This window comes from Pezoporus occidentalis, unplaced genomic scaffold, assembly GCF_034315485.1.
Source record: "Pezoporus occidentalis ecotype Australia unplaced genomic scaffold, CSIRO_AGI_Poc_V1 ctg68, whole genome shotgun sequence".
In the NCBI taxonomy this organism is placed as follows: Eukaryota; Metazoa; Chordata; class Aves; order Psittaciformes; family Psittacidae; genus Pezoporus; species Pezoporus occidentalis.
Window position 1 is genome coordinate 2,652,966 of NW_026916030.1, and position 26,100 is coordinate 2,679,065.

At 37.6% G+C, this 26,100-nt stretch overlaps 1 protein-coding gene across 8 annotated transcripts in view; it reads right to left on the bottom strand.

Moving 5' to 3' along the window:
- DENND1A (DENN domain containing 1A) overlaps positions 1-26,100 on the bottom strand; it is a 189,512-nt gene that overhangs the window by 40,622 nt on the left and 122,790 nt on the right. For all 8 annotated transcript variants that reach the window (XM_062641011.1, XM_062641010.1, XM_062641012.1 and 5 more), the window contains exons 14-15: positions 798-899; positions 161-248 (exon numbers count right to left, since the gene is read on the bottom strand). In XM_062641011.1, the coding sequence (XP_062496995.1) occupies positions 161-248; positions 798-899 (190 nt within the window). The remainder of the gene's footprint in view (positions 1-160; positions 249-797; positions 900-26,100) is intronic.

The window sequence follows — 26,100 nt, forward strand, 5'->3', positions numbered from 1 at the left end:
CATCAGAGGAAAGAACAAAAATTTAGGACACTTTAAACTATAGGGATCATTGCAGCCTCTATTATTTAGGTGACCACTATGACCCATTACATCACAATGGCCCACAAACAATAAGTCAAGAACAGTATCTGAAATTACTTTCAAATACTGAATTTCTTACCTGCATATTCCCCCATATTTATCTCTTCTTCAAAAACATCACTGAAGCCCTCACCAGAGTTAAGAAGATCCAGACGGCCATCAATGAACTACACCAGTGTTAAAAGAGAGTATACATAAATCAACCACCCCATCCTTTACCTTTCCAGAAAGACTTTATTCTGCATTTGCTAGAATAAAATCAATGTTCTTACTGGGAAGGGAGTCTACATCAAATGAAAATACAACCTGAACTGGCAAAATGTTTACCACTGCAAAATGCTGCTTCACTTAAAAAACAGCATTCATGTCTTTGCCTACGCATGTATGTTTTCAGCTTCCCTGAAGCAGTAATGTCACGTTTAACAGGAATGCACTTTCTGTACAAAGTTTACAGCAGATATATTTGGTCTAGGTATGCTCAGATCAAAACTGAGAATAGAGACCTTTAGGGGAAAACCTACACACCTCTTAAAATACAGAAAGGCTCATCACCTGAATCTGAGAAAAGGCAGCAAGCAGGAATTAAGGTGCTACAACTATATGAGTTTTCCTCATTATGCGGCTGACAGATCAAGAACTACAGGAAAACTACTACAGTAGTTTTCACTACTATTGTGAAAGAATCTGCTTCTACATTAGAGCAATTAAGCTGGTACCTGCTTAAAGAGCTGGAGCTGAATGGCATTCTGAAGGAACTGCCTCATGACAGCAGAACGATGGGACACAAACGTTTCTTCACAAAAAGTGATGGGTTCACCCTGTAGAGTTCAGAGCATTGAAACAGAAAAAGATTTCTCTGAATCCATTTGAATCCAGTCCCCTTTTTATCTACTACCCTTCCAAAATAAGTAGATTAATAGACTTTACAAATCATCCAGTAAATTGTAGTTTATTTTCCAGGTTTCAACCATGTGACGGAGAAACAGGTTGAAAAACAGCAAACTGCGTATCAAGATAAAACACATTTCGCTTTATGCACATTTTGCGATACTGGTGAAGGAACTTTCATCATCCAAAAAGATAATTTTACTTAATGTCCCCAAAATATGACACACAGTCCTCTTAATTTTTTATACAGTGCTTCTCTGCCTCAGTAGACCCAACCAGGTAACCTGCAGAAACAAGTCAGGAATGTCTGCTCTGTTCTCTCCCCAGCTCAGATTAGACTTTCTTGAATGAGGGAAATATCCCTTTTTCACAATCTTGTTGGCAAAAGACAGAAATTGTTTTGCAGCTCTACTTTTATCTTATTTTAATGAGTTATGTTAATGCTGAAGTCTGCTGTGCATCTGCCATAAGGGCACAAATTTCCCCCACACTTAAATCTACAAATACTCTATGTAGCAAGCATATATATTTACTGAATTAAAATCAAGAAAGTAACAAAGAATGATAAAACCATACTGATGTATAATTAATATAGAGGCTTTTTCATACTCTTATTAAAATACATTTGGGCTCTTCATCTGTTGAGTGTTCAAAATCAACATTAGACAGCAAAAAACCTTCAAGCACCCCCTTTAAAATGGTGGTTTCATTCCGGTTTTGGGAAGCTTTTCATGTTAGCGATCTAAGCACAGGATGGAGCATTTTCAAAGGGGGAAGAAGTCAGTCTTCCTGTCACCTTTTCCTTGGCCCAATGAAATACCATGGATTTGGAAAACAAAGCAGGTTTCTTATGCAGCAACTACAGTTTCCAGATAATTAGTTTTAAGGCTCTCTGATTTACTCGAGCAGGTATTTACAGAGTAAAACAAAATCCCAACAACCTTTCAAGATCTTTCCAGGCAAAAAGCGTAAGTGAGTAAAAGCTTTTTGGTTTTTTTTCTTCCCCTGCGGCTTTGGTTTCATCATGGGAGAATGAATCACAAGTCAATGTTTCAAAGTGAACAGAGGAAAAAAGTTTAGTGAAATGGGTCTGGCTGGCATGAGCTTGGTAAGCAAGACACTGGTGACAGTCTCCATGACACAGTGACCACTGCCAGGACAAAGGTTCTGTCCCAGAAGTCAAGGTATGCCTGAAAGGTTTTAATGCGTTTAAAAGACTAACAGCTCACTCACTCATGTTAGTAAGTATCAGAAAGGGACAGAACTTCTGCATGACATGGAAGTGTCAAAACTTCAATAAGCAAGAGGTAACTTGGCAAATGAAAGTCTCTTTCAGGTACCAGGAAGGATAAGTCAGGACACTACATAGCACTAACATTAGGGAGGGAAAATCTTAGGAGATTGCAAATGTACCTGTGACTACAGAAACTAGTGACGGACACTTCCAAAGCAGGGCCTGGGCAACAGTACCACAAACAGCAGCATGTAACATCTACTTGACCATTATGAAAAAGGCTTTCTCAGTAGTTTCAGCTACTACAACGTAACAAATGAAAAATATTTGTCTGACATAGACACAATCTAGAGTGTGAAACAAGTAGGGAGGAATACATGAAGAAAAGTGTAGATAAGTCCATGATCAGAGAAGTTCACCAAGGGCAGGTTTAGCTTTCATTTAATCCTCACTTACAAACCCCCAAAATTTCTCCCACGGCCAGAGAAGAGCATGAACCTGGTGGAAAGAATTACACCCTGCCCAGCAGAAGCTTCCTCTACTCCACTGAACATCCAGCACAATGACACCAGCTTCTCCTCTTACCACCAAGCTATGTACCATTCCTACAAACACACACACTACAGCGGGGGGAACCAGTGTTATTGCAGTGTTAACACACTTCCTTCTCCAAAGTACTAATGATTGAGTTTGTTCATTAGGGTGATTAGACCTTTTGACTTCTTAAAAGACAATTCAGGCTCAACTGCTGCTAGATGATAGGAAAAACTTTAATAACCAAGGTCAAGCGTGAGCTTTTCAGCTTGGAATGCATTAGTACCTTCCATCCTCCCTGACCTCCAAGAGGGTGAACACAGTGTTGCTAACCCCCATCCACAGCTTCATTACAAAAAGATAAGCTGGACAATAAGACCATTTTCTTGACAGACTTAGTTAACTGTAAACTATAAAGCTGATCAGCTCTGCTTTTACTGACAGATGACATTATGCACAAGGGGACATGCTAAGAACTGCAGATATTTTGTGAAATGAATGGTCTTACTCACATGTATAACAATCATAATAACTTGTCCTGATAAACCCATCAAATCCTAAACTTGCTGTTTCCAACAATTAGATTTTAGGCCTTGATCCATCAATACTTTAAATACCCACTATTCCCCTCTCCAACTATAAATGTATAATAGAGACTAAGATACGGCATTGCAAATGCTCTGAATATGTGCACCATATGACTCTGAGGAATCTGATTTGATCTGTAATATCAGATAATTCACATATATTTCAAGATTGGGTGACAAAATTATTTCTTAAGTACAAACATCTGCACATTTCAAAGACGTTTAATCTGCAATCTTAACACAGAGAAGTAACCTCAAAATATAAAACTAAGATTTAAGATTCCCAGTGCACGGAAAACATAGGTACCTTTTTTATGCCTTTGTAAATTTCCCTTTATATGAATATTTTATATTCATATGGCATAAATGAAGCTCATCAGGACAGTGCTGCTGTCTCACGACCCCTGAAAACGCTGAAAAGTTTCAGCCACACCTGATCTGTTGCCAGCCCTATTTTTAATTAGAATTCTGTTACACTCTAAATTAGTATTTAAAACTACTTAAGGCAGCAAGTGAAAAACAAAACGAGTCTGGGACTTACGTCAAACTGTTCTGAAATTGCATGAAAACTGCTGTTTTATTTTAAGAAGCCATAATGCAAAGTGAAAGGTAGGTCTGATTTTGATCAGCTATGGTGGAAAAAAAAAAAACTCACCAAGATCCCCCATCTTTCAAGGAAACCACTTTTCCTCAGAAACAAGATCTTTCTTTCGGAAGAGGGCACAGGACCTTGTTCAGACAGTCTGTGTCAGAAGCATCATATCTGAATTACCCAACTTGCCAAACTCACAGACAGGCCATGCCATGGCAGTAACTTTCACAGTGACTATAAAGGACCAAAGATATGCAGGACATAAGACAGCACAGATTAGAGAGGGACTTGAAGGAAGGGAAAGAGCCAAACAGAAATGATACTTCTCGAAAGACACACAGGTGTCCATGTAACTCATGGAAGTCTGTCTATTCCCACTTCTGTAAGAGATGGGATACCAAAGCGTGCATCTGGGTAATGGAATTTTAAAGCCAAGCTGCGACTGCTGAAGAAAACATTAAGACAATAGAGGCAGGGTTAGAGTTAGGTCAACAGTGAGTGTCTCTTGAACAAGCAAAGATTTCACAAAACTTGATCCTAAAAGTAAAAAAAAAAACAACAGACCCCCCCCCAACTACTTAAACCTGAAGACTTTTGTTTAGACAATGCTAAAACTTATGCCATAGAAGATATACACAATTTCTTCTGCATTATCATGGTCAGCCTGTGGTGCATGGTAATGAATTTTGTGCTTCTGTATGCATGCCTTTAAACCATGTAGGTGCTCTTTCGAAGCCTCTCTAATAAACACACAAGCCATTAGAGCTGCTCTGTAAACCAGCCACAAAATGAAAAAAGATGGGTTGAATTTAAAGGTGCAGAACAAGATGACAATCTGACAGTCTACAAGCTGTAAGCCTGATGTCAGTATCTGTGCAGCAACCCCCAAATACACCACAAGAACAGACATGCAAGAGATTCATGTATCACTGGTTTATTACTACCTAGATGTTGCAAATAACCACATCCTTTACTGAAATTGGTTATGTTGCAAATGACAAAGTAAAGCCTGTAGCGATATCCTAGGAATCATCATCCTTAATTCCATCCAGAATTGTAATGAAACTAAGATAGGAGAATGATCCTACTGATCTGGATATATATGTCAATGTCAGGCACAACAGCAACCAAAGGCAAGCAACTGCTCTGCAGACCTTTCAGGAATTGCGATTACAATGTCAAGGAAAGATTAGCTCATCACAGCTGAAGAAGGATCATCAGTCAGCCAGCAGGATTCCATAAAGAAAACCTGAAAATGGTGACAGACACCTGATAGGACATTGGCTCATTCGTTTGCAATTGCAACGACAAATAACCTCCCCATAACTGGTACATACGTTCAGCACAGGAAAGCTCTCTGCATCTGCCTCAGTCATAATGGAATAAAGAAAGCATAGATCAAATACTCTGCACTAAGCAAATGATACCACAGCTTTATTAGCATTTCAAGATTCTGCTCAGGAACAAAGAAATCATGTGCTCAGAGATTTGACCACACTTCTTCTAAGGAAAACTAAATTAAAACTGTTCAGAAAGAGCTTACCAGTTCAGATAAATTATTATTGCTAAGTGTAATCTTGAAAAGCATTTAAAAGCCATGTTATTTATCAATGCAGACTGCACTGTCCAGACACTGTCTCATGTAGATGCCCATTTTTACTACCAATTTCAGACCTTTTTTTCACATTCCTCGCTAACTTATAAAACCTCTGGTAGAGAGACAACAAGAGTGAATATCCTTACCATGGTTTTATAATAGTTACAGGCTATATACTTTTTATATCGTTTACAGTATCCAACAGTGGGTCATTTCTCTTAATTCTCAACCCTTGCAGCTGCTGGAGAACTGGAATTTCTGACAGCTGTCATTCTTCTGCATGTGATCTGATAACTCCTTTAATAAGTTGTTACAATATCATTGGAGGAGAAATAAAAGGGAGAAAGGCGACTGTGAGTCAGTCAAATTGCTGACATCAATCATAACACTTAGTCACATCAACATCCCCTTCAAAATGTCAGGTGTTGAAATTGAGCTGCTACCTGTGCTGTGGATGGCAGGTACAGGCACACCCAGCAAGCTGTATGCACCAGCAGAGGCATCACCCTTATAAGAGCCTGGAGCTTGCTTTCCCAAAACATTCCCTGACAGACAACTCACAGGAGGTGAGACAAATCGTACAGTGCACAAATTAACTTATACAATGTGCTTCCCAAACTCCTAACCTGGACAGGACTAGACAGTCACAGCAATTTAAACACACAACTTTAAATGGGAAATTATAATCTCCACATGTTCAAACTTCATCAAAAACTTAAAACACTGTAATAAGAACTCTGTGGCTAGTGCTTCTTCTAGAAGCCAAGTAATACATGTATTATTGTAATGCAATGCATCATTAAACTGCAATCAATTCTACAACATCCAAACTGCCTTCAAATCAAAAACTTTAGGTGTGTTAAAATTACCATGAAACTTTTGGGTGAAAAAAATAAAGAATAAAATTTATTTGCATTAAAACATTGTAAGAAAAGCAGCTCAGACACTGATAGATTCACTGGAAGTCCAACACCACCCCTTTTACATATGGTTTCAGGCAGTTACACCCAACACCATTACAGGATCTGACACACTTTGCACAAAACCGACTTCAAATAAAAGATGAAACTAACAAGAAACGTGTAACTGGGAAAAAAATCTATGTCACATAGCAACTTTTTTGCTCCTCCTTTCAAACCCTTTTAGATTATTAGGATACCTGACATTCTCATGTTAGAACAAGTAAATAATACATAGTCATATTCACAAGTAACAAAACTACTTTACAGTAACAGAGCAAACCACCTTTCAGAGTGTCCATATAGCTAATTCAAGCCACTGCCTGCCCTGACATCCAAATCACCAGCACCAGCCAGTCTTTTCTATCCCTAAGCTTCATGTCTCTGGAACTCCAGCCACAAACCTGGAAGACAAAGTGCAAAGAAGCCAGCAAGAAAAGAGATTTCCCTCCATGCCCCCCAGCCAGCATTTAGGGTTGGGGGGAAGGGGGGTAAGAAAAAATATCACCATTTCACAGATCAAGAATAGAGGCATGAAAATAATAAGTAACTTGTGCACGGTCACAAAAGTCTCTGGCAGAGCCAGGGAAAAGAACCGAAATTTCTTTAATCCCTGTTCAGTACCTTAAATAGGAGGCTATTCTTCCTCTTCCTACTTGATATTGTGTCAATGCATGAGTGTAGGTGTTGAAAGACTAACAAAAGAAAAGTAATAGTATGGTATTATGAGCTGAGAAACCTAATCTTTATCAGATACAGCAAATCTCTATGATGCTGCCTGCACTAGGAACTCTCTCTTTGTCCTGAATATGCTTTAAATTACTGGTATAATGTGTACTGTATATTGTTCCACTCTTATATTTATTCCACAAAAACCCCTGTGGCCTGCATGCGATTTTATCATTAGCTGGCAAGGTAATTTCAGGGCCTAGTTCTGCAATCATTCCATGAGCAATACTCCCATTGAAGCTGGTATGTTCTGCATGCAAAGCAGCTACCAATTCAGGCTCCCTATAATAAAGCAGCCTTTTCCTACTTTAGCTATTGTAGAACGTTAGTGACAATACAAAAAAAAAGGAGAAAAAAAATTACAGTGCAATTCTTTATACGAGTTATTTTATACTATGACAAAATAGAGAAGTGTGCTTGGAAACACAATCTACACAAAGTATTTTCTACGAGATAGATGACTTTAATAAGATAAAGCTTTTTCTTTTTGTTTCATTTATTAAAACTCAAGAATATTTTGCTAAAATATGGAAAAATAAATGTCTGCAACAATGATAAATGATTGGCCAAGATTTAGAAATGACCAATAGGCCTGAAAGTCACAAATGTTAGTATTTTGCTTTGGTTTGATTTCTTAGATGCATGTAAAAAGCCAAAACTCATCTAAATCAATGAAGCTTTCAGGATTCACCCAAGTACGTTGAAAATATGGGTTTGTGCAAGCACATTGAATAAACCAGCTATTTTCAAAATCCAAATATTTTAATATGCTATTTAAACGCTAATATAGATGTAGAAGGAGAATAAAATATTTTTAGCTTCACTAAAGACACGTGAGAGAAGCTTTAGTCATAAACGTAGGTCATAAAACCCCACTCTCTCAGCTAAGTAACAAAGCCCCCATCTCTGTAAATAAAATAGATATAATGAAATTAAACTAAGTTTTCACAGAGTTAGAGACATCCAGTCTCTGGTAGATACACTAATGCACAGCATACAAGATAACATGATATGCAATGCCACCTCCATATAGTATCTGCAAAGGAAATGCTATTACTATGCTAGTACTCACTGAGGTTTGATTTGTCATCATGTTATGCCACTTGGTAATTTGGTGTGGAAGCCTCAACTAGTGTCATGAACAAACCCAGCCAGAAAAAGTCACTTTAGAGAAAGGATTTATCATGTCCCCTGAGAGAGGTAATCCAAGGCACTGGATTAGGGACACTGGAAAAAAAAGTTTCATTCCTTTCCGCTCGAGTCATGTAACAGTCTCTGGGGAAGCCTAAGTGGTCAAGGATTAATATAAAAATGCATATGCACATCTGCTTGCTATGGTTATTTATCACAGATGTGAGATTATAAATCAGTAACATATATCATTAGACTCTTAAAGACACAACAGGATCCACTCCTGGGAACAACTGGAACTTGCCACACCAAACACACTTGCCTCTATACTGTTCATACAGAGCTTTAGTATATTGTATGTATGCCCAAGCAACTTCTGGGAAAGAACTAAGAAATCAAGTCCACAACTGCTCAGGATACTTCTCACAGATGGAAAAAAGCAAACTAAAGCATTCCCCTTTTACAATAAATAAGAACTCTTCACTCTCCTTTCACTTTTAGGAAAAGGCTCAGATTTTACCACATGAGGAGGCAAGACACAGAAAAAGCCACATTAGTATAACCACAAAACCTGTGCTACTTTTCCATTACTTTTCATAGAGCTGCTCGACCACTGGCACTAAAGGAAGCCCTTTGCCCCATCTCACAACAGATAAAGGATACCGCCATATTAGATGGTGTTAGTTTTTATAAGTCGGGTTTGGTTTTACTTCTCCAAGCTCTTCTCTACATTTCACTCCTTGCAGTTTCTATTCAAACCCTTGAAAAAAAAGAAACAAGGTAAAGAAATCCTGCTTCTGGGAGGCTGAGAACGCTGTGTCTTGCAAGCATCTATTGCAAGACATGTAATCTGCCTCAGTCCTCCAATTCCTTCCTGGTATAGTCACAAAAAGAAAGTTGCATCCAGTGTTAGGATGTAAAAAACCCCTAGATTTTTCCTTTCAACACTTCCCCCACAGGTTTTGCTCAATCCATGATGAAACAACCAAAGGGAATTTGCTCTGCATTCCTACAAACCCAGAGCTCACACACACTGAAGCTGAGCTTTGCAGCAAGTGCAATTATTTAGTGTTTGGCCACATGACTCCTCCTGACTCCCATTACATCAGCGACACATTTTTGACATGGAAACCATGCAAAATTTCTGAACTCTTCTGGGCGGGGAAGGGGGGGAAATGCCATCTAATTAGACCACATGTGCAGGGAAGCATCTGGCTCAGAGCGCAGCAGTTTACACAGTTCCTTGAGTTGTCGTGGAGACAAGCACATAACCCGCTCGGAGCTGCAACTCTGGGGCACGGACCCAGATGCACTTCTAACGTATTCTGACAGAGAGCAGATGGGCAGATATTCGCTGGGCCAACAACACCAATGCTGCTCCCCTCCAGACCCACATGCCCTCAATGATAATTTTTATCTTGTAAAAGTCCTTCTCATCTGCCCTGGAACCTCAGGCTCTGCCACCCAGGAAACAGAACCACACCTGCCAAGGTTTCAATCAGAAGAGTCCACAGACTTCAATTCCATTGATGGAATAGTTAGGAGCAGCACTAACAATTGACAAAATGTTATCCAAATGTTTGAAAAAATCACTAATTTTGATGCTTTATCTTGGCATTCAATACAAACTGCAGTCACGGAAAATACACATGAATCTCTCTGATTTACATAGCACACTACTACACCTTGGCTGGTGAGGCTTGATGTTGTCTTAACTATTAATAAAGTGAAACAAACTTTGCTCTACATATTCTCAAGAACTGCTAATAATGATGTCTATTATCTCCATTACCTCACAGCTTTGAGACCCTAATTTCAGTTTCTTCATACTCTTTCAATTGTATGAATATACTTTCTGTTCCAACTTCCTATTAAACTGTACTAATTTAGCCCACATCAGCTCAGCATTTTGCTAAGAACATCTTTAAGGGAAAGTTGGCTAAAACTAACAATATCTCAACTTTGGCAGAAAAGCCCTGTCACTCTGCACAGGCACTGAACTCACCTTGCAGGAGGCACACAATCGTCTATTCATTTTAGAAGATGAATTTCCAGGAAAAGAACTTTCTTGGCTCAAACTCCCTCAGAAAGAACCATAACTTGTGGCTACAGTTGCCTGCAAACTTGGAGCACCCTATAGTGCAAGATTTTCTCTCCAATTGCTTCACGTGCTGGAATGCCAAGCTGGAAGCTGAGAAAGCTAAGGTAAGTATGAAAGCAGTAAAATGAAACACTTCCCCCTGCTCACTTCATCTTGAAGGAAGCTCAGCACCCCATGGGCCTGGATCACATTCTTTCTGGTGCCAGAGATGGATGACATCTGATGCCATCTTGGATGACAGATATTTTCACAGTAGACATTTCCTGCTGGAAAGTCAAGCAAGCTGGCTACTCTGGTAAAAGTTACTAAATAACCTAAGTATTTGAACAGAGAAATTAAGATTTTGAACTCTACCCATGAAAAACTAGCATAAGCACTGACTTCAGTTGTCTTTTGAGCCAATTTGATAAAGGTACATAGACGTTTGCTCTAAAGGGCACAATCAGTTTGTGCACACAGAAATATTTCAATAGCTCCTTTAGCATTAACACAAATAAACAACAAAACCAACACAATGTTATCAGATTTCAATAAATTTAAACACTAGGCTGTAGTATTTACCAATACTTGCTGCAGCTGAGAATGACACCAGAACACTTAATTAGCCCACCTACATTGATTACTACACAAGGATTTGTCCATATTTCAATTTTAGCAGTACAAAATTACATTGTTCCAAATGCAAAAGTTGCTCATTTAAAGAATGTAATTTGCCTAACAGTGTTCTTAGTTCTGGAAATGCATTACTTGACATTCAACAGCAATTTCAACTCATTTTTCAGGGTTAAACAAAATACTCAGGAACTTCAGAAACAATTTTGTGACATACAACCCTCCTACCCCTATAAAACACACCCAACTTGTTTAAGCATATAATTCTCAAGTGCTTATAGGCTTATACCCTATAAATACTTAAAAACTGTTCCTAAGGTGCTAAAGAGTTAACACATTGTACTGTGGTCACTGGAAGTAAGCACAATTTCAGCTAAGCAATATTGCTGTCAGAGACACAACGCTTTGCAGGTGTGGGCAATAATTAAAGGTTTCAGCACATCTACCTGGGTGAAGTATTTTTGCCTTCTATTCCAAGGAGGAAGCCCTCTCTGTGGAGAGCAGAAGAGCTCATTAATGAGGCTAATTAGGTGTAAAGGGGGTAGAGTCTGGCATCAGCTGCAGCTTATAGTAGCTAATGATTAAGCTCTGTAATCTCTACCCCAGAACAGCAGATGATTGTGTTCCTCAGTGACTGATGTTGCTAAGAAAATTTCCAGCACCTGAGTACCTGACCAAATACTTTTTGGTGAGGCTAAAAATTCCCTTAACCCTCCAAATACCAGGCACTGGAGTCACTTCACTCATCAATTTTCTAACAATGGATATCCAAAGGGATTTGAGCATGGCATGAGGTCTGTAATGTGATTTACTTCAGAACTGGGAAAAACAAAATCAATGCCATCAACAGTGCACGGAAAGGAAGGCGAACAAGTAAGGGCTGGTGGAGCAACATGCAAGAATACAGATATGAGCTTGAAAAACAGTGATCACATATACCTCCTCCTAAAGGTTTCAGAGTTCTCCTTGTAATTTCTTTGCATACAGTAGTGAGGATAGTTACAATACCACAGGGATGAAAGCCTTGTTAATAAATATGTAAAATAAGGATTTCATTGTACTCATCTAATTTGAAATGAGAAAAAGGACATAATTTCCATGGAGAGAGAATACATGAAAGCAGAGCTCAGTCTGGAACTTGTTTTGTAAAATGAATTGCAAGAATGGCAAACTATTCCAGCACCTCACCATGGATTTTTGAGTTGATCAGGCAGGCAAACCCTTTACAGGCAAGCTGCCACTGTCCTTTCTGTCTTCAACCGAAGCTGCAGATGAATCTAAACATTTCTGATTCACAATTCAAATTCAACAAGAAATAGAGTATTTTTCTGCTGCAATTAGTTTACTGCCTGATGGTATGGCCTGTAGTGTATCCTTGAGTTACTCGTTAATGAACACTAAAGCAAAACCTCTCAAGCATCTTGGTTGTAACAGTGGAGCTTTTAAAATTGGTGCACTTTAAAAGATGCCTTCTCGTACCGACCAGGAAACTAAGCTGCAATTTTGTACAGCTCACCAGATTGCAAATATGATTAAATGAACACATTCCTTATTGTCACTGGAATGAAAAACACATCTCAGTTTCCTCTGATTTTGTTTACTAACTAATATTTAAGGATTAAGAAGAAAAATGCCTTTCTAAACCAGAAAGATGAACAAGTGCCACTGAGGTAATAAAGGCTCAAGTGTATTTAATACAAACTCCCTTGTCTCCATGTTACCTGTGAACTTCAAGACAAACAGATTAAATAACATGAGCCACTGAGAGGTGGCTCTTGTTACAACTGGGGATATGGATGTATGCATCAGGATAAACCACGCTGGTAATCCAAGAGTTCTCCTAACATGAACAGGAAAAAATCTCCAATAATAACTAGCACCTTCTCTTACAACACAGAAGTCAGGAGAATTGGATGAAAAAAAAACGTTCTGTAGCCATCTTCATGATAATTTTAAAAATTTTGCAGATCTATCTGGATGTTTGGGAAAGACCAGGAAGGTAGGAAGCTTGAATGTTAGCTCTCCCCTTCGACTCTATCAGACCGAGGCCTTCATCTCAAGAAATTTACTGAGTCTGCTCTTGCTTGTGTCTTAAATAAATCCTCTCCCAAGTACCCCTCCAATCTTCCCCCAAACCAATACAAACTTCCTCAATACCATTTGATAAAGTGCTTAGCAGGATTACTACCTAGCCTACATAGAATAGAATTGACTCCAAGATTTGGCACTATTTCTGCATTGTTTCAATGTTCCTGACAAGTGCTCCATTGTTTCTTAGCCATGTACACACTTCATTTCAGTAATTAGCTGTCAGAGCAGGCCCAACAGCAACTTGGTATTGTCTGCTCAAATCGTATTAATGAAATGCAATCCACTCAAACGTCCTGAATGTGTATCTGTAATTGTGTTAAATAGAGAGGCTGGGGACATCAGCAAACTTCAGCTCCTAACAGGGCATTATGATCAAGCACATTAATTCATTATTTCTTAGGGATTTGACAAGCAATTAATATTACAGGACTGACGATCCAACAATATTATTTTTTTAAAAGCATAAAAAGTGACTTTTCAGACTCTGGGATATCAAAGTAAAATGTGTGGGTAACATTTGTGAGTACAACACCCTTAAAGGCAGAAAAGCAAGAACTGTGGTTGCAGCACTGCAAACGCAGGGTTTGTATTTAAAGATTCAGCATCTGTATGTTGAAACCTAAACACAGAATACCCAGTGTTACACTGAGCATAAATAAAATTAAGTGAAAGCCAAGATCTTGATCAAATACATCAGTTTTTAAGAATTCTTATATGACCATTGGAATAAATATTCCCAAAGACAACAAAGTGCAACTGATTACTTCTGGCTGTAAACAAGTCACTACACCATGTTCTTCATTTTCTGTTCCATGCTCTCTGTCACCAAAGAACAGAATTTGGACAAGGTGAAAAACAAGAAGAACAGATCAGGGAAATATCCTGTGGGTATAATAGTCTTTGGAAAACTTTCATGTCACTTATGACTGCAAAACTGCTATTGTAATTTAATTAAAATTGAGCACAATAAGATATGGCAAGATAATGGATGGGAAATGTAGCTGTAGGGCAGAACGAGGATATCGAGAACTCTTATTTTGGGTTACATTTGGCAACTATTCTTGAGATTTCTGAAAAACATCTTAATTATAATGATCTACAGAAATTCACGGAAAAGAACAGCACTGCATTTCAGTTATCTCAAGATCTGTAACATATGCCAAATAAAGATTTTTAGGACTCCGGGACTATTGAGTCCTTACTTTTATTCAAGTTCACACCTGCATCAAACAACACACTTTTTCAATTAAAAGTTGAAACCTGAAGTATTTGTGACTTATCTGTAAATAAAATTTATTTCCTCACACAGGTAGAAATCTTTTAAGTATCATCTACCTCCATAGGTGAAGGTAATAATCAAATCCAGCATCTGAAGCAAAAGTAGTCAAAAGCCTTGGGAATGGCTTTAACTTAGGGGAAATCAATAGCCCTTAGTTGGAGACAGCTTCTTTGCTCACCTTGGAAACTCATTTTAACAGAGCGGGAATGCAATTTATTCAACATGTAAAGAAGAACACATGATTAAGTGACATTTGGAAAAGCACACACACTCCAAACATCAGCTTAAAACTCCCAGGAGGCAAAATATGTATGATTTTAAAATTCTGATCAAGAAATCCTCCCCATTAACTGGAAAGCCATGCTCCAAACCAGTATGTATGTACAGTTTCATAGATACATTTGGGAAACAGTTACATACCTGTTACAACTAAATATTGTTTATCTTAAGCATGAACATCCTTGACTAGATTCAGCTTTTGTACCAAGTAATTTAACTGTAAACACCACTTGCTGATCAATGCTGGGCTGGTGCTTTAATTACAGGTACATGAACAAAGCATGAACAACACAGCCCAGCAGCATAACTCACTATTATTCAACAGAGACTATGCCTTATCTCACAGGATTCTACTACCACAGACACAGCAGCCATTTGACATTTTTCAAATTCCAGGTAAGAAATTAAGAGAAGTGACAGCATTCCCATTCTTTGACTGCCTTCAAGTGCGAAGTAGAAAACGTTCTTGCATGTAAGAAGAAAGCACCTTTAGATAAAAGTGTTCTTTATTCTTCACATATTTTTAGTGGAGAATATGTAATAAATTATTATATTAGTTGACAAATGGGGGATGAACTTTACCTATACAAGTACAGACGAATCCTGAAGAAAGGCAGGCTAACCACCTTTGTAATCCTTACAAATTGCTTTCATTTTCATCATTAATCCTCTCTAAGAAAAAATGTTCCAGAGATACAGATTTTAACTACTGCTTGGAGAGCTTCACCAAAAATAATTCTTTGATATATCTTTCCTTTCACTGAACAGCAGGAGTAAGCAATGTACATATATCATTTACAGCTTTTAAAGCGCATTCAGAGCAAAACCATGCAACCTCCATTTCCACATTGCTTTTAAGAATCTAGGGTAAGTTACTATCTCTGAGTAATAATTCACACCAAGTAGGATACTTGAACAGAATAACCTCAATGCCAAGTTTAATACTTTTAGTACCAACAACATGTATGTATGTATACTTAAAACATGTTACTCCCATGAGAACTGCTGTAAAATTTATTATATAAATCACAAAACTAAATACTGCACCAGAAATTATTCAAAAGAGAGCTACTCCTGGACACAAAAGTATCCTTTAAGGAGTTAAAATGTCCTTAACTACAAGTCAAGTTGAAACTTATTTAATTAGGTTCTGTATTTGAAAAAAAAAAAAAATGAAATAAATTCTTTCATTAACTAAACCAAACTCCCTTAAAGGCAACAATATGTTCCCTCTCTGTCAGGACAGAGCGCAATGAAATCTTTATTTTAATTGGGGTTAGCTAAGGGGCCATTTGGCTTCAGATGCTTTGTTTATCAGCCCTAAGCTTTACAGCTTAGCCAGTACTCGAAATATTTTATTATAGAATGATTTCATTAAAAAAAAATTAAATAAAATAGTCTTCCAAGTAGTTCTATATAGAGATAATTTTAAATGTACATTTTGAAAATTGGAAGCCAAAGTCAAAGGTATCTCAAAAGAACACACTGATTTCCTTTGGCATTATTGTGACACAGGTCTCCTTTAGAAATGCTCTGTTCTAATGGTTTCTGCATCACGCCCTTCCCTAAGCAACCCAGCAAAGATGCAAGGGTAGAACAATGGATCTCTCCATGGTGATGGCTACGGTGAAGCAACCAAACACACCTCATTTTTGTACTCTGTCACCACCATGGTCCCTTTGTTGTGGACACCATTTCAGAACCCTTCACACTGTGCAGATTTCCATTTCACAACTAAGGGGTGCTGCAGGAATCAAGGAAGACTCTCTGCCATGCATGAGAACTCATACAAACCTTCCGTAAGGATAAAAATCATGCTTTATCTAAAACTCATTCAAGGGCTCAGCTTACTTCCCATTTTTTTTTCTGAATAGCTCTGAATTTTCATAGGAAAACCTTGGAGTCTTAGACCTAAAAATCTTACAGTTGATAAATTCAATTTTAAAACAAAGAAAATGAATTCTTATTCAATACATGACACCTTTTTCCTGTAATAAACTAATTTACAATTATCTTCAGTAATATGAGTAGTGAAAATTTTATGGAAAACAGCTACCATGCGAATGGGCTGTGAACAGGAACTCGACAAAAACACAGTCCCAGTTTATTCCAAACTGCAGCTAAAATTAATGAAATAATCCAGAATAACTTCCTACTTTATTGTGAGAATCAAGCTGTGACTGGATTTTTGATTTGTTCCTTATTAAACCTCCAGGCCCTGGGAGTGCTCCTAAAGCTACAATAAAATTAAAAAAAAAAGGAAGGAAACTCCAAACCTAATTTCCACAAATGAATTATACACCATAATGGTATTTTCATATTCTCTTCTCCTGTGAAATCACTAAAATTTCATCTATCAGATATTTTCCTTGTGTGGGTTTTTTTTCGGTTGTGAGTTCGGGGTTTTTTCCCCAAAAAATTTACCAAAACTATTTCATATAATTTCAAGTTGTCTTCTGGAGGATAATGGCGTTATGTAGCTAACAGTTTACCCATGTTACACAACACAGCAGACTACTTTTGTTATTTCACATATCAAAACTCTGCCAACAGTATTTTATTAAGTCCTGGTTAAGTCTGTGGCTTTATTTGGAAAATAACTTACTCTCTTTTCTTTTGTTTTCAGAAATAAAAGCATTGCAGCTGAATCTAAAAGAATAAAGCTTAATTCAAACAAAACATTGAGTTTTCTGCTTCCTGGTTTTGCCACCTTAAATACAACAATTTCAAATTAAAGGTAGTCTTCTTTTATATATATATATTTATTTTTTTTTTTCTCTAGATATCTTTTTGCACATCTCATCTGTACTGTTCCCTTGTGAGAACTGCAATAAAATGAGCTGCTTCTGCAACTTCCCAGCAGGTATTTTGATTTGAAAATAATCACAGTTTTCTCTACAATCTTTATACAATTTATGTCTGGATGATCTAACAAATAAGTAAAAGGCTTAAAATCAACATCAATGCATACACTTTTCTCTAACAATGCAAACTAATTGTATATCTCTAAACGAGAAAAATGTTTATTAAAAAAAAATCTAGTGAATATACCAACTATTGAGTTCAAAGCAAAGACACCACATGTGTCTAAATAAATATCAAGGAAGTGTCAGAGGTAAATGAGGAGAGACCAGGTGAAGTGTATGTGATGTGTTAATTGTATTCAAAAAAAATAATAGAGCAAGACAGAGAAGCTGAACGTCCAATTATCATAATGGGATCTACTTCACAACACATTTTCCAACTTGAAAGAGACATTTTAAACCATAGGAATTCTGCGCAGAATACCTCCAGCTGTGTTCTGCATAAATCTTGCACGCTGTACATACACAGTTTATTTAAATACCAAGTCAAGTTATGACTTACAAAATGCATATTTCAGTCACAATACAGTATCTGTCACTACCAAAAGCTGCTACTCAGTGAATGAAAAGAACAGAGAACAATGAATTAAATTAGGGAAAGATAAAAAAAGACAGAATGTTTTCATTTGATGTTTTACTAGACTGAAGTAATGTGTGTTTTAAAGAACAACACATTTATCCAGAATTTATCTTTCACTGATGCTCTGCCCATACAAAATCAACATACTTGTGATAAAAAGTTGCCCAATTTTCTGATGATATGCAAGAGGCAAACCGGAAAAGGGGCATAGTCCCCTTGCCATTTTCCCTTTCCAGAAAACAAAAATAGCAAGTACAAGCTGGATCCCCCCATGCTCCCCAGGACTGAAGAATGGAGCTGGCATACTACTGAAGCTACATTCACACATGATTTCGCTAAGCCTGGGGGCAGTATAAGGATATCTCAATGTGAGACTGAAGAGAAGGACAACTCTGAAGGAGAGCAGGTCTCCTGTGCTGCCTGCCATGGGAAGCAATCAAACTGAACTGTCACTTCTGTCACACACACAAGCGGCTCATTGTGCCTTTAGCCCTATAGCATTTCAGGCTTTCATTGCAGGAGCTCTATCACCTATCTGTGCAAATCGTTGCAAGTAATTTTGATTTCCTGCTTTTCACTTTACTCTTTTTATGCTGTAAGATTACAAATTCTATGGTCCAATTCATACACAATCTCTGATGTACATGGTGAAAGACCAGAGTGGAATGGTTGTTCTATTAGTTTGTTCTTAACCTGCTTAAATACTCTTAATGTTTAGCATTATTTCATCAAGACATGCTAATGCCATCTACTTCAAAATCCAAACACCAAAATCTCTTCTACCATGCTCCTTCAAGGGAAGTCACACTTTCTGTGCAATTGTACAGCTGCTCATACTAGTGAGAGTGTGAACTTTGCTCTTTCCTTACCTGCCTGAACAATCTTTTGGGGAAGGGGCTTTAGCGTTTTGGTTTGTTTTTGTTTTTTTTTTTATGGGGAGGGGTGGTGCTGTTTTGGGGTTTATTTCCTAATGCCAAATGCAACTTACAACCCATTTAAGAAACACACAGGCACTGAGTGCCTTACACAGAAGCTGAATTCAGCAGTCATATTATTTTATGGTTGGTGTTTGTTTACTTGCTTCATTGTTCTCTTCTAAGTCCCCTGCGCTTTATTAGTTCAGGAAATATCTTCAACTTTTCCTGCCTGGTGGCATTTGCACACTGCTTCATTGCTTGCCGAGACTGTGAGCTCTCAATTATAAGCGAAGTATCAGGAGAACACACAATGAAAACACAGGCAAAAGTCAGGCTAAAATACACAAAAAGAGGCTTCAAACAAATTGAGAAGAAACAAAACCATGTGTATAAAATAGCACTTAAAAAAAAACAAACACAAAACAACCGGAGAATCAGGTGTGAAAGGCACAGACAAATAATTTGTCAGTTGAATGTACAAATCTATCCACAGTAAAGCTGTGGTATCACAGAGCTGCTCCTCACTGTACAACCTTTCCTGGTAATAGGAAGATTTAGAGGCTTTTGAACAAAGCTACTTTTATTTCTGCAGCACCAACACAGAAGACAACAAGTGACCCCATCCAGTCTAATGGTTGCGACAGAGGCTGCAAAGTCACTTCTACAGTGAAACACTAGATACTCTCTTCAGCTTCCTCACGAGTTCCAACAAACTGACACAGCACAAACACTTAAATGTCAGCATGAAGCAGGTAAACATTAATAATCTCCAAAGGAGTGCTATGAACATCAGCATTATGAGAAGCACATTTGAAGGAACCCAGTGCTTCATCCATTACTGCTGTTAGTACAACAAGAGATGCAGACAATCCGATCCCTCACTTTGGGCAATGTGTCTAGACTGAAGTACAAATCCATGCCCATGGTGGGTTTGGGGTTTTGGGGGAGTGGTTGTTAGTTTGGTTAGTTTTGGGTGTTGGAGGTTTTTCCACTTTAACACCTATGAGGGGCAGGAAAGTTTGACTCTTTCATGGCAGAAATACCATATTCAGCAGAGGCTCATGCTAACTTTGTCAAAAAGTATTTTTTATTACCTTTCCCTCAGAATCTTAATTTCCCTCCCTAGCATGGCACACAGAATTATACAACACAGTATCTTGTAACAGTTTGGAAATTACAAAACAATTCTATTTACTACATAACAGACTGCTATAAGAGATTAAAGAGAATGTCTTTTTGGTTTCATTAACATATGTGAATCTCAACAGACTTCGATGTAAAATATTAAATGCATTTTGAAGAACAGTAAATGCCTGTTAGAAAAAGAGCCATTTTTAAGGTTTACAACAGCAAAAGCAAAAGCAAAAACTTGGCTGTAGCAACAGTAATGCTCAGAGACAAAACACAGCACCAGGATTGAAATGAAAACAAAAACCACACAGAAAACAAACAGAACTGTCTCTCCTCAATAAATCTTTTTCAGTCAGGGATTTTGAATTCTGGGTGGTTTGTCTTCTAGAACACTTCCCCTGAAGGGTAAAACCTAACAATAGCTACAGGTAGCTTCTCGGTGAACTTGTCAGAAACTAGGGTCTTCAAAATGTCACAAAACACATAATCTTCACTAGAAAAAAAGAGTCTAAAGTTTCAGTTCTAGGATATAGAGAAATCCGATTTACCTCCATTTTTATCATACAAACATGAGGTTTTACACACTGAAACTGTCAGCGTCACTGTCATTGTCTACTCCTATCTGGTAGTAAAGTGATCAGGATGAAATTTAGAAACTACCGTCATTTAGGCATTACTAGACCATCTATATAGGCATATCTTTGAGAGTGAACAGCACTTTGAAAAGGAAAAGAGTAAAGATGGGTGAGAAAGTTTCTATTACGTATACATTATCACTGATTTTACAAGGAATATAACAAAATTGCAAGTAAACAAAAAAGCTCTATTTAATACATGCTTCTGCTCACTGTTTCCCTTACAGTTTGGTGGTGGTTTTGTTTTGTTTTTTTTTTTTAAATAAGTTTATACACACCCAACACAAGCATTAGCAATCTTCTTTTTTTCTATATATGGCCAAACACTCCTAAACCCCTAAACTATGGGGACAGCTCTGGGGAAAGGCAAGATTTCATCTGTACATACTGTATACCTTTAAAATACACATGCAGAAATAAAAAGCTATGCAAAAGCTGGCTATGTAGAGGAAGCAACTGGGATGTGGTAATTACTGGGAGTTGGAAACAACTATTTACTCTTCCACTGAGTAACTTAAAAAAAATAATTCACCATGGCAACAATCATACTTCACAGCACATAAAGCACTGAATGCTGCAAAGCCTTTTCAAAATGAATTATGCACCGGTATGTAAGAGGCACTTTTTTATGTTACTGCACACATATTTCAACAAAATTTCCTTTTGGACTCAACTGGCATTTGCTTTTTTACTCTGTACCACACACCATCTACTCCTCCGACTTCTGTCCTACTCAGATCTCAATTGCTGAAAGAAATTATAGTGTTGAGTCTGGGCAAGAGATTGATATACAATAATTAATACAGTGGCCTTATGTCATACTATCACACTGCTGTTAAATGTCTCCTGAGAAACGTATCACTTTGTGTTACTGGAATCATGGTATTACTTATGAATCCGTAAAGGCAAAAAGAAGTTAATAGCCTAAAAACCTAAACCAAAAAGTAAACTGCCCTCTTAAAACACTTTGAAACTCCCACTGTTGTTGGAGACCTAAATATCTCTGGGACTAATCTTAACTTTACCTTCCTTGGCCATGAATTTAAACAGACATACAGAGTAACAGCTTTTTTATAAAGCACACACAGTCCTTAGACAGCAAATACAATGCCAGAACAACATTAATACTTTAGTTCATTATGATTAGCTACAGCAGCCTGGATAATAAGAACCCATTCAGAGCTCATATGAGGAACAACTCTACCAAGATTGATGAGATGTTAAACGTAATACCCTGGGATAGTAGGAAATTGCAACTGTTAAAAGTGCATTTGTGAAAAAATATTTACTTTTGTAGAAGTAAGGTACCAATTCAGTGGTTGCATCAGGGTACTGATACCAAGAATAAGCAACAGCTGTTAAGGCAGGTTCTCTAGTAAGAGGTTACAACAAATACATGAAATTACAACACTAATTTTTAATGGATACTTGTCAAGCTGTGTCCTATCCAGAATGCAGGTGATGCCTTTTAAAAATTACTTTAAACTGCAAAGTTGCATCTCATTTCCTAAAAAATTTTGAGAAACTTTTACATCTCATTTGAAAGTGATCCTATGTCTCAAGGTTAAAATTCAGAATAAATTTACCCAGAAACATTAATGTTTCTAGAGTTCAGCTGTATCTCAGCAGCACGGAATGATCAAGCACATGGAAAGATCCAAACAGTGATACTGATAATACAGGGGCCCAGGTTCTGAGGAAGGAATTCGTAACAGGGATGGAATCAAAACTAATACCTACTAACAATACATAAGGCAGCAGCTAATCTTACATATATTGCACTGTAGGAGCTTTACATCAATACAATGTTGGAAAAAAAGAACTGGAGAGCATCCTCGTGCTTCCTTCTACAGACAGAGCGCTGCTGTTGGTACTTGATATAAGTGGGATCAGGTAGGCAGTGCCCTGCAGGCACCACAGGGAGGACACACACGCCAGCTGAGCCTGGACTAGGGTGCAGTGGTCAGCACTGGACACACAGCAGCAGACACACGGCTGCAGCATGGATAATCAAACAAGTGCTGTCTTTACTAGGATGGATAATAGAAAGCCAGAAGAGAACAGGGGTATAAAGGAGCTCTCCAGTAATGTCTCTACACTCCTGCACAAACAAGCCTATAGCATATTACACTATTTTCTTCAGTTGAATTGAATGTTATGTTGAAAAAAGAAATCTCAACTTTAAATTTCCTGCTACCTAGAATGGCTTTTTTCCCCACTGTTGCTTGAATTGCAAAAAAAATTGTATTAGTTACAGTTATGAAAACTGGTAGTATGTTGTCGTCTCTAGAATGCAAATATAAATGATCAGGCTTTGCCAGGAAAACAGCACTCAGGCAGCAGTGTATACACATAAACCCATATATGCATATGTCCAGTGTAGTTCAGCTACAGCACTTTGAAAACTGGAATATGATACATATTCCAGATACATAAGAGTTTCTATAAAGAAAGCATATTAAGATTAGACAATGCTTGTAATATCTTAAGCACATTGTTCTCCACTTCACAATTTAGCAAGTAACTTCACCAATGAAAGCACATAAAAAATGTGTAAGTAGAAGAGTATGCAGACTGCCTCTGAGATTTTTATTCATAAATGGATGCATCTAAGGAAGATTTTGGTTAAATTTAAACCAAAGCAATTCAGAATGATTAAAGTTAATCAGAAATTACCCAGTCATACGACCAATGGTTGCTCAGGCTAATAAACCTGAATAAGATTGAATAACCAGCCATGAAGGCATAAAGAAATTAACTGCTGCTTCATTGAAGAGATTCCCTTAGTGTAAGTAATTCCCAATGCATTCCAGTTAGCACTGGTAACTATTTATGATCCCAGTTCAATCTGAAAGATGTAGGTTATGTTGGAATTTTCACACTCTGCAACAGTTACTAAAAGTACCACAATCACTGCAGTACCTGTAACCTTAAATGGTTCTGTTTTGTTATTAGCATCTTACAAGCTTCAGTAAGCTCCCAACTACTATTCCATATATTTTAAATATCATTGAAAACCAGCAGATGTTTTAAACCACAACAACATATTTCCTCAGTTTGAGATAGATATAGACACCTTAATTCTTGTGGTAAACATCACAAAACAGAACACCACTATTTCCAGGGAATCTGCAGTGACCATTTCTGGCCATGCCTTTCCAGCACTGAAAGCAATGTTTGATTAAAATATAAAAAAATCCTCAATAAAGTATTCAGCACTAGTAAGATGCTAAAATAGTTAGATTTTTTTTCTGGTTTTGTTTGTATTTTGACATTAATTTCAAAACATCCTCACAAACAATTTAATTAAACTTTTAATACCATCACAGCTCCCTTCGCCCTCTCCTCCCTGGCTATTTGGAGACTTACTTTGTTTAGAAACAGTGCAAAATCTGCTGCTTAACAAGTAACCAACAACACCCCCTCAGCAATGCACAGGGATCACAGCCCTGTTCTTCATTCCAATTCATTCACAGAGAGAAAAGGCCTCTCAAGGAAAGCAAAGCAAAGAAGAATTTTGCTGGGCAGCCCCCAGAAGTTAGTATGAGCCAAATAATCAGGAAAATAGTTCTTGCTACAAGTAATGCAACTGTATTAATTGTTCACCTTCTCAGAGACATTGCCACAAATCAGAGACTTTGTTACCGCAGACTAGCACATACCAGAAATACTCACACGTATTGCAAGTGTATAAATCCAGTATCAAATACAAACTTTCAAATACCTAGCACATTCACAATCCACTAACACCAGGTTTACATAGATTTTATAAATGAGAGAAAGGTCTAGCTTTAGTTAACATGACAATGCACACAAGAAACCATCTTACAAAGAACGCAGAGCTCATCATCTTCATACCTAGATTAATAAATTCATATAACTAATTCAGCCTTTTAAAAACAAACCAGGACATCTTGATTCAAATCGAAACAAATGCCAGAATCTCATGCACAGACATGTCTCTTCAGTAGTGCATTAGAATTAAAACGGGCTCCTTCTGCTCACACTGCAGTACATACACCTCTCACCTCAGTATACCATGTACACCGTGGCGTGAAAGAGACACCAAATTTTACAGTGCCTGCATACAAGTTATCAAGGCAAACCAGCAAAGTTAAAGTGAAAACTGCCTGCAGAGGCACTCAGATACTGACAGCTTTTCTGGTTAAGAATGTTAAAATTACTCCCCCTTAATTATCTGTACAAAACCCAGGAGCACTGCAAAAGCAAAATAAGCACAATAATTTTCGCCTTCTGGTATAGCAATGAAATACAGATAAAATGAACCAAAATGTGGAAATAGAAATATTTGTTCAGAATCTACAGCTTTTAAAGCAAAGTGCAAATAAAACAGCTTTTCAAATCTGTCAGGCTACAAAGTGTTGTATTAAGCACAGGCAGTTTCCTCTGCAAAACTCACTGGAGTGATCACACACCCAGAGAACAGACAAAACTTGCCATTTGCGAACACTACATCAAATCTGGAGCACACTGTGAAGCTACCCAGCTTGGTGAAGAAGCACCCACGGGGCTTAGCCTAACTGTACCAGCACCAACTCTATCACCACTGTTGTATCTTTCCCTACATGCCACTGCATTCAGTCAGCATACACCCTGAGCTTACCTTTACTCACAGGTGTTAGGATGTTTGTTTCTTAACAAAGATTGCTCTTAAAAACACCACCGATAAAATGTTGTCTCTAACCACTAGGTGTCAGCAGAAGAAAGTGCACAGCCAACGTCTTTGATGCAGGAAACTTGAGTCTCATTTCCCCTGTTACCAGTATATACACAACTATTAAGTGCTACAAACCACCTTTACAAACACAGTAATTAAACAGTTATTTCTGTTGAAGATTACCTACTTAAATATTTAGAAGATAAAAACATTCCTTCTGCAAACAGCAAAAAATCAAATTAAGGAAAAAGTGATTCAAGTGAACAAAATGCTCACACTAGTGTCACTGTCAGAAACTTAGGTAATATTCATGAAGATAACAGTCTGCCTCAGTACAGCCAAGTAAATACACTGCTTCTAAACATGTTTTACCGTACTTACTAACAAGAGGACAGTGGAGACTATAAGTACATCACATGCAACAGATACTCTTCCACACTTAAAATCTGGCTTTAACACAACTACAGAAAACAAATATACAGTAGGAAACATAACTGAACCTCATTACCTAAATCTTATGATTAGACTTGCAAACTGCAGTAGCTGGATACGTCTTTACAGGCAAAAGTTCTAGTTACTGAAAGCCTCAAAGTTTATGGCA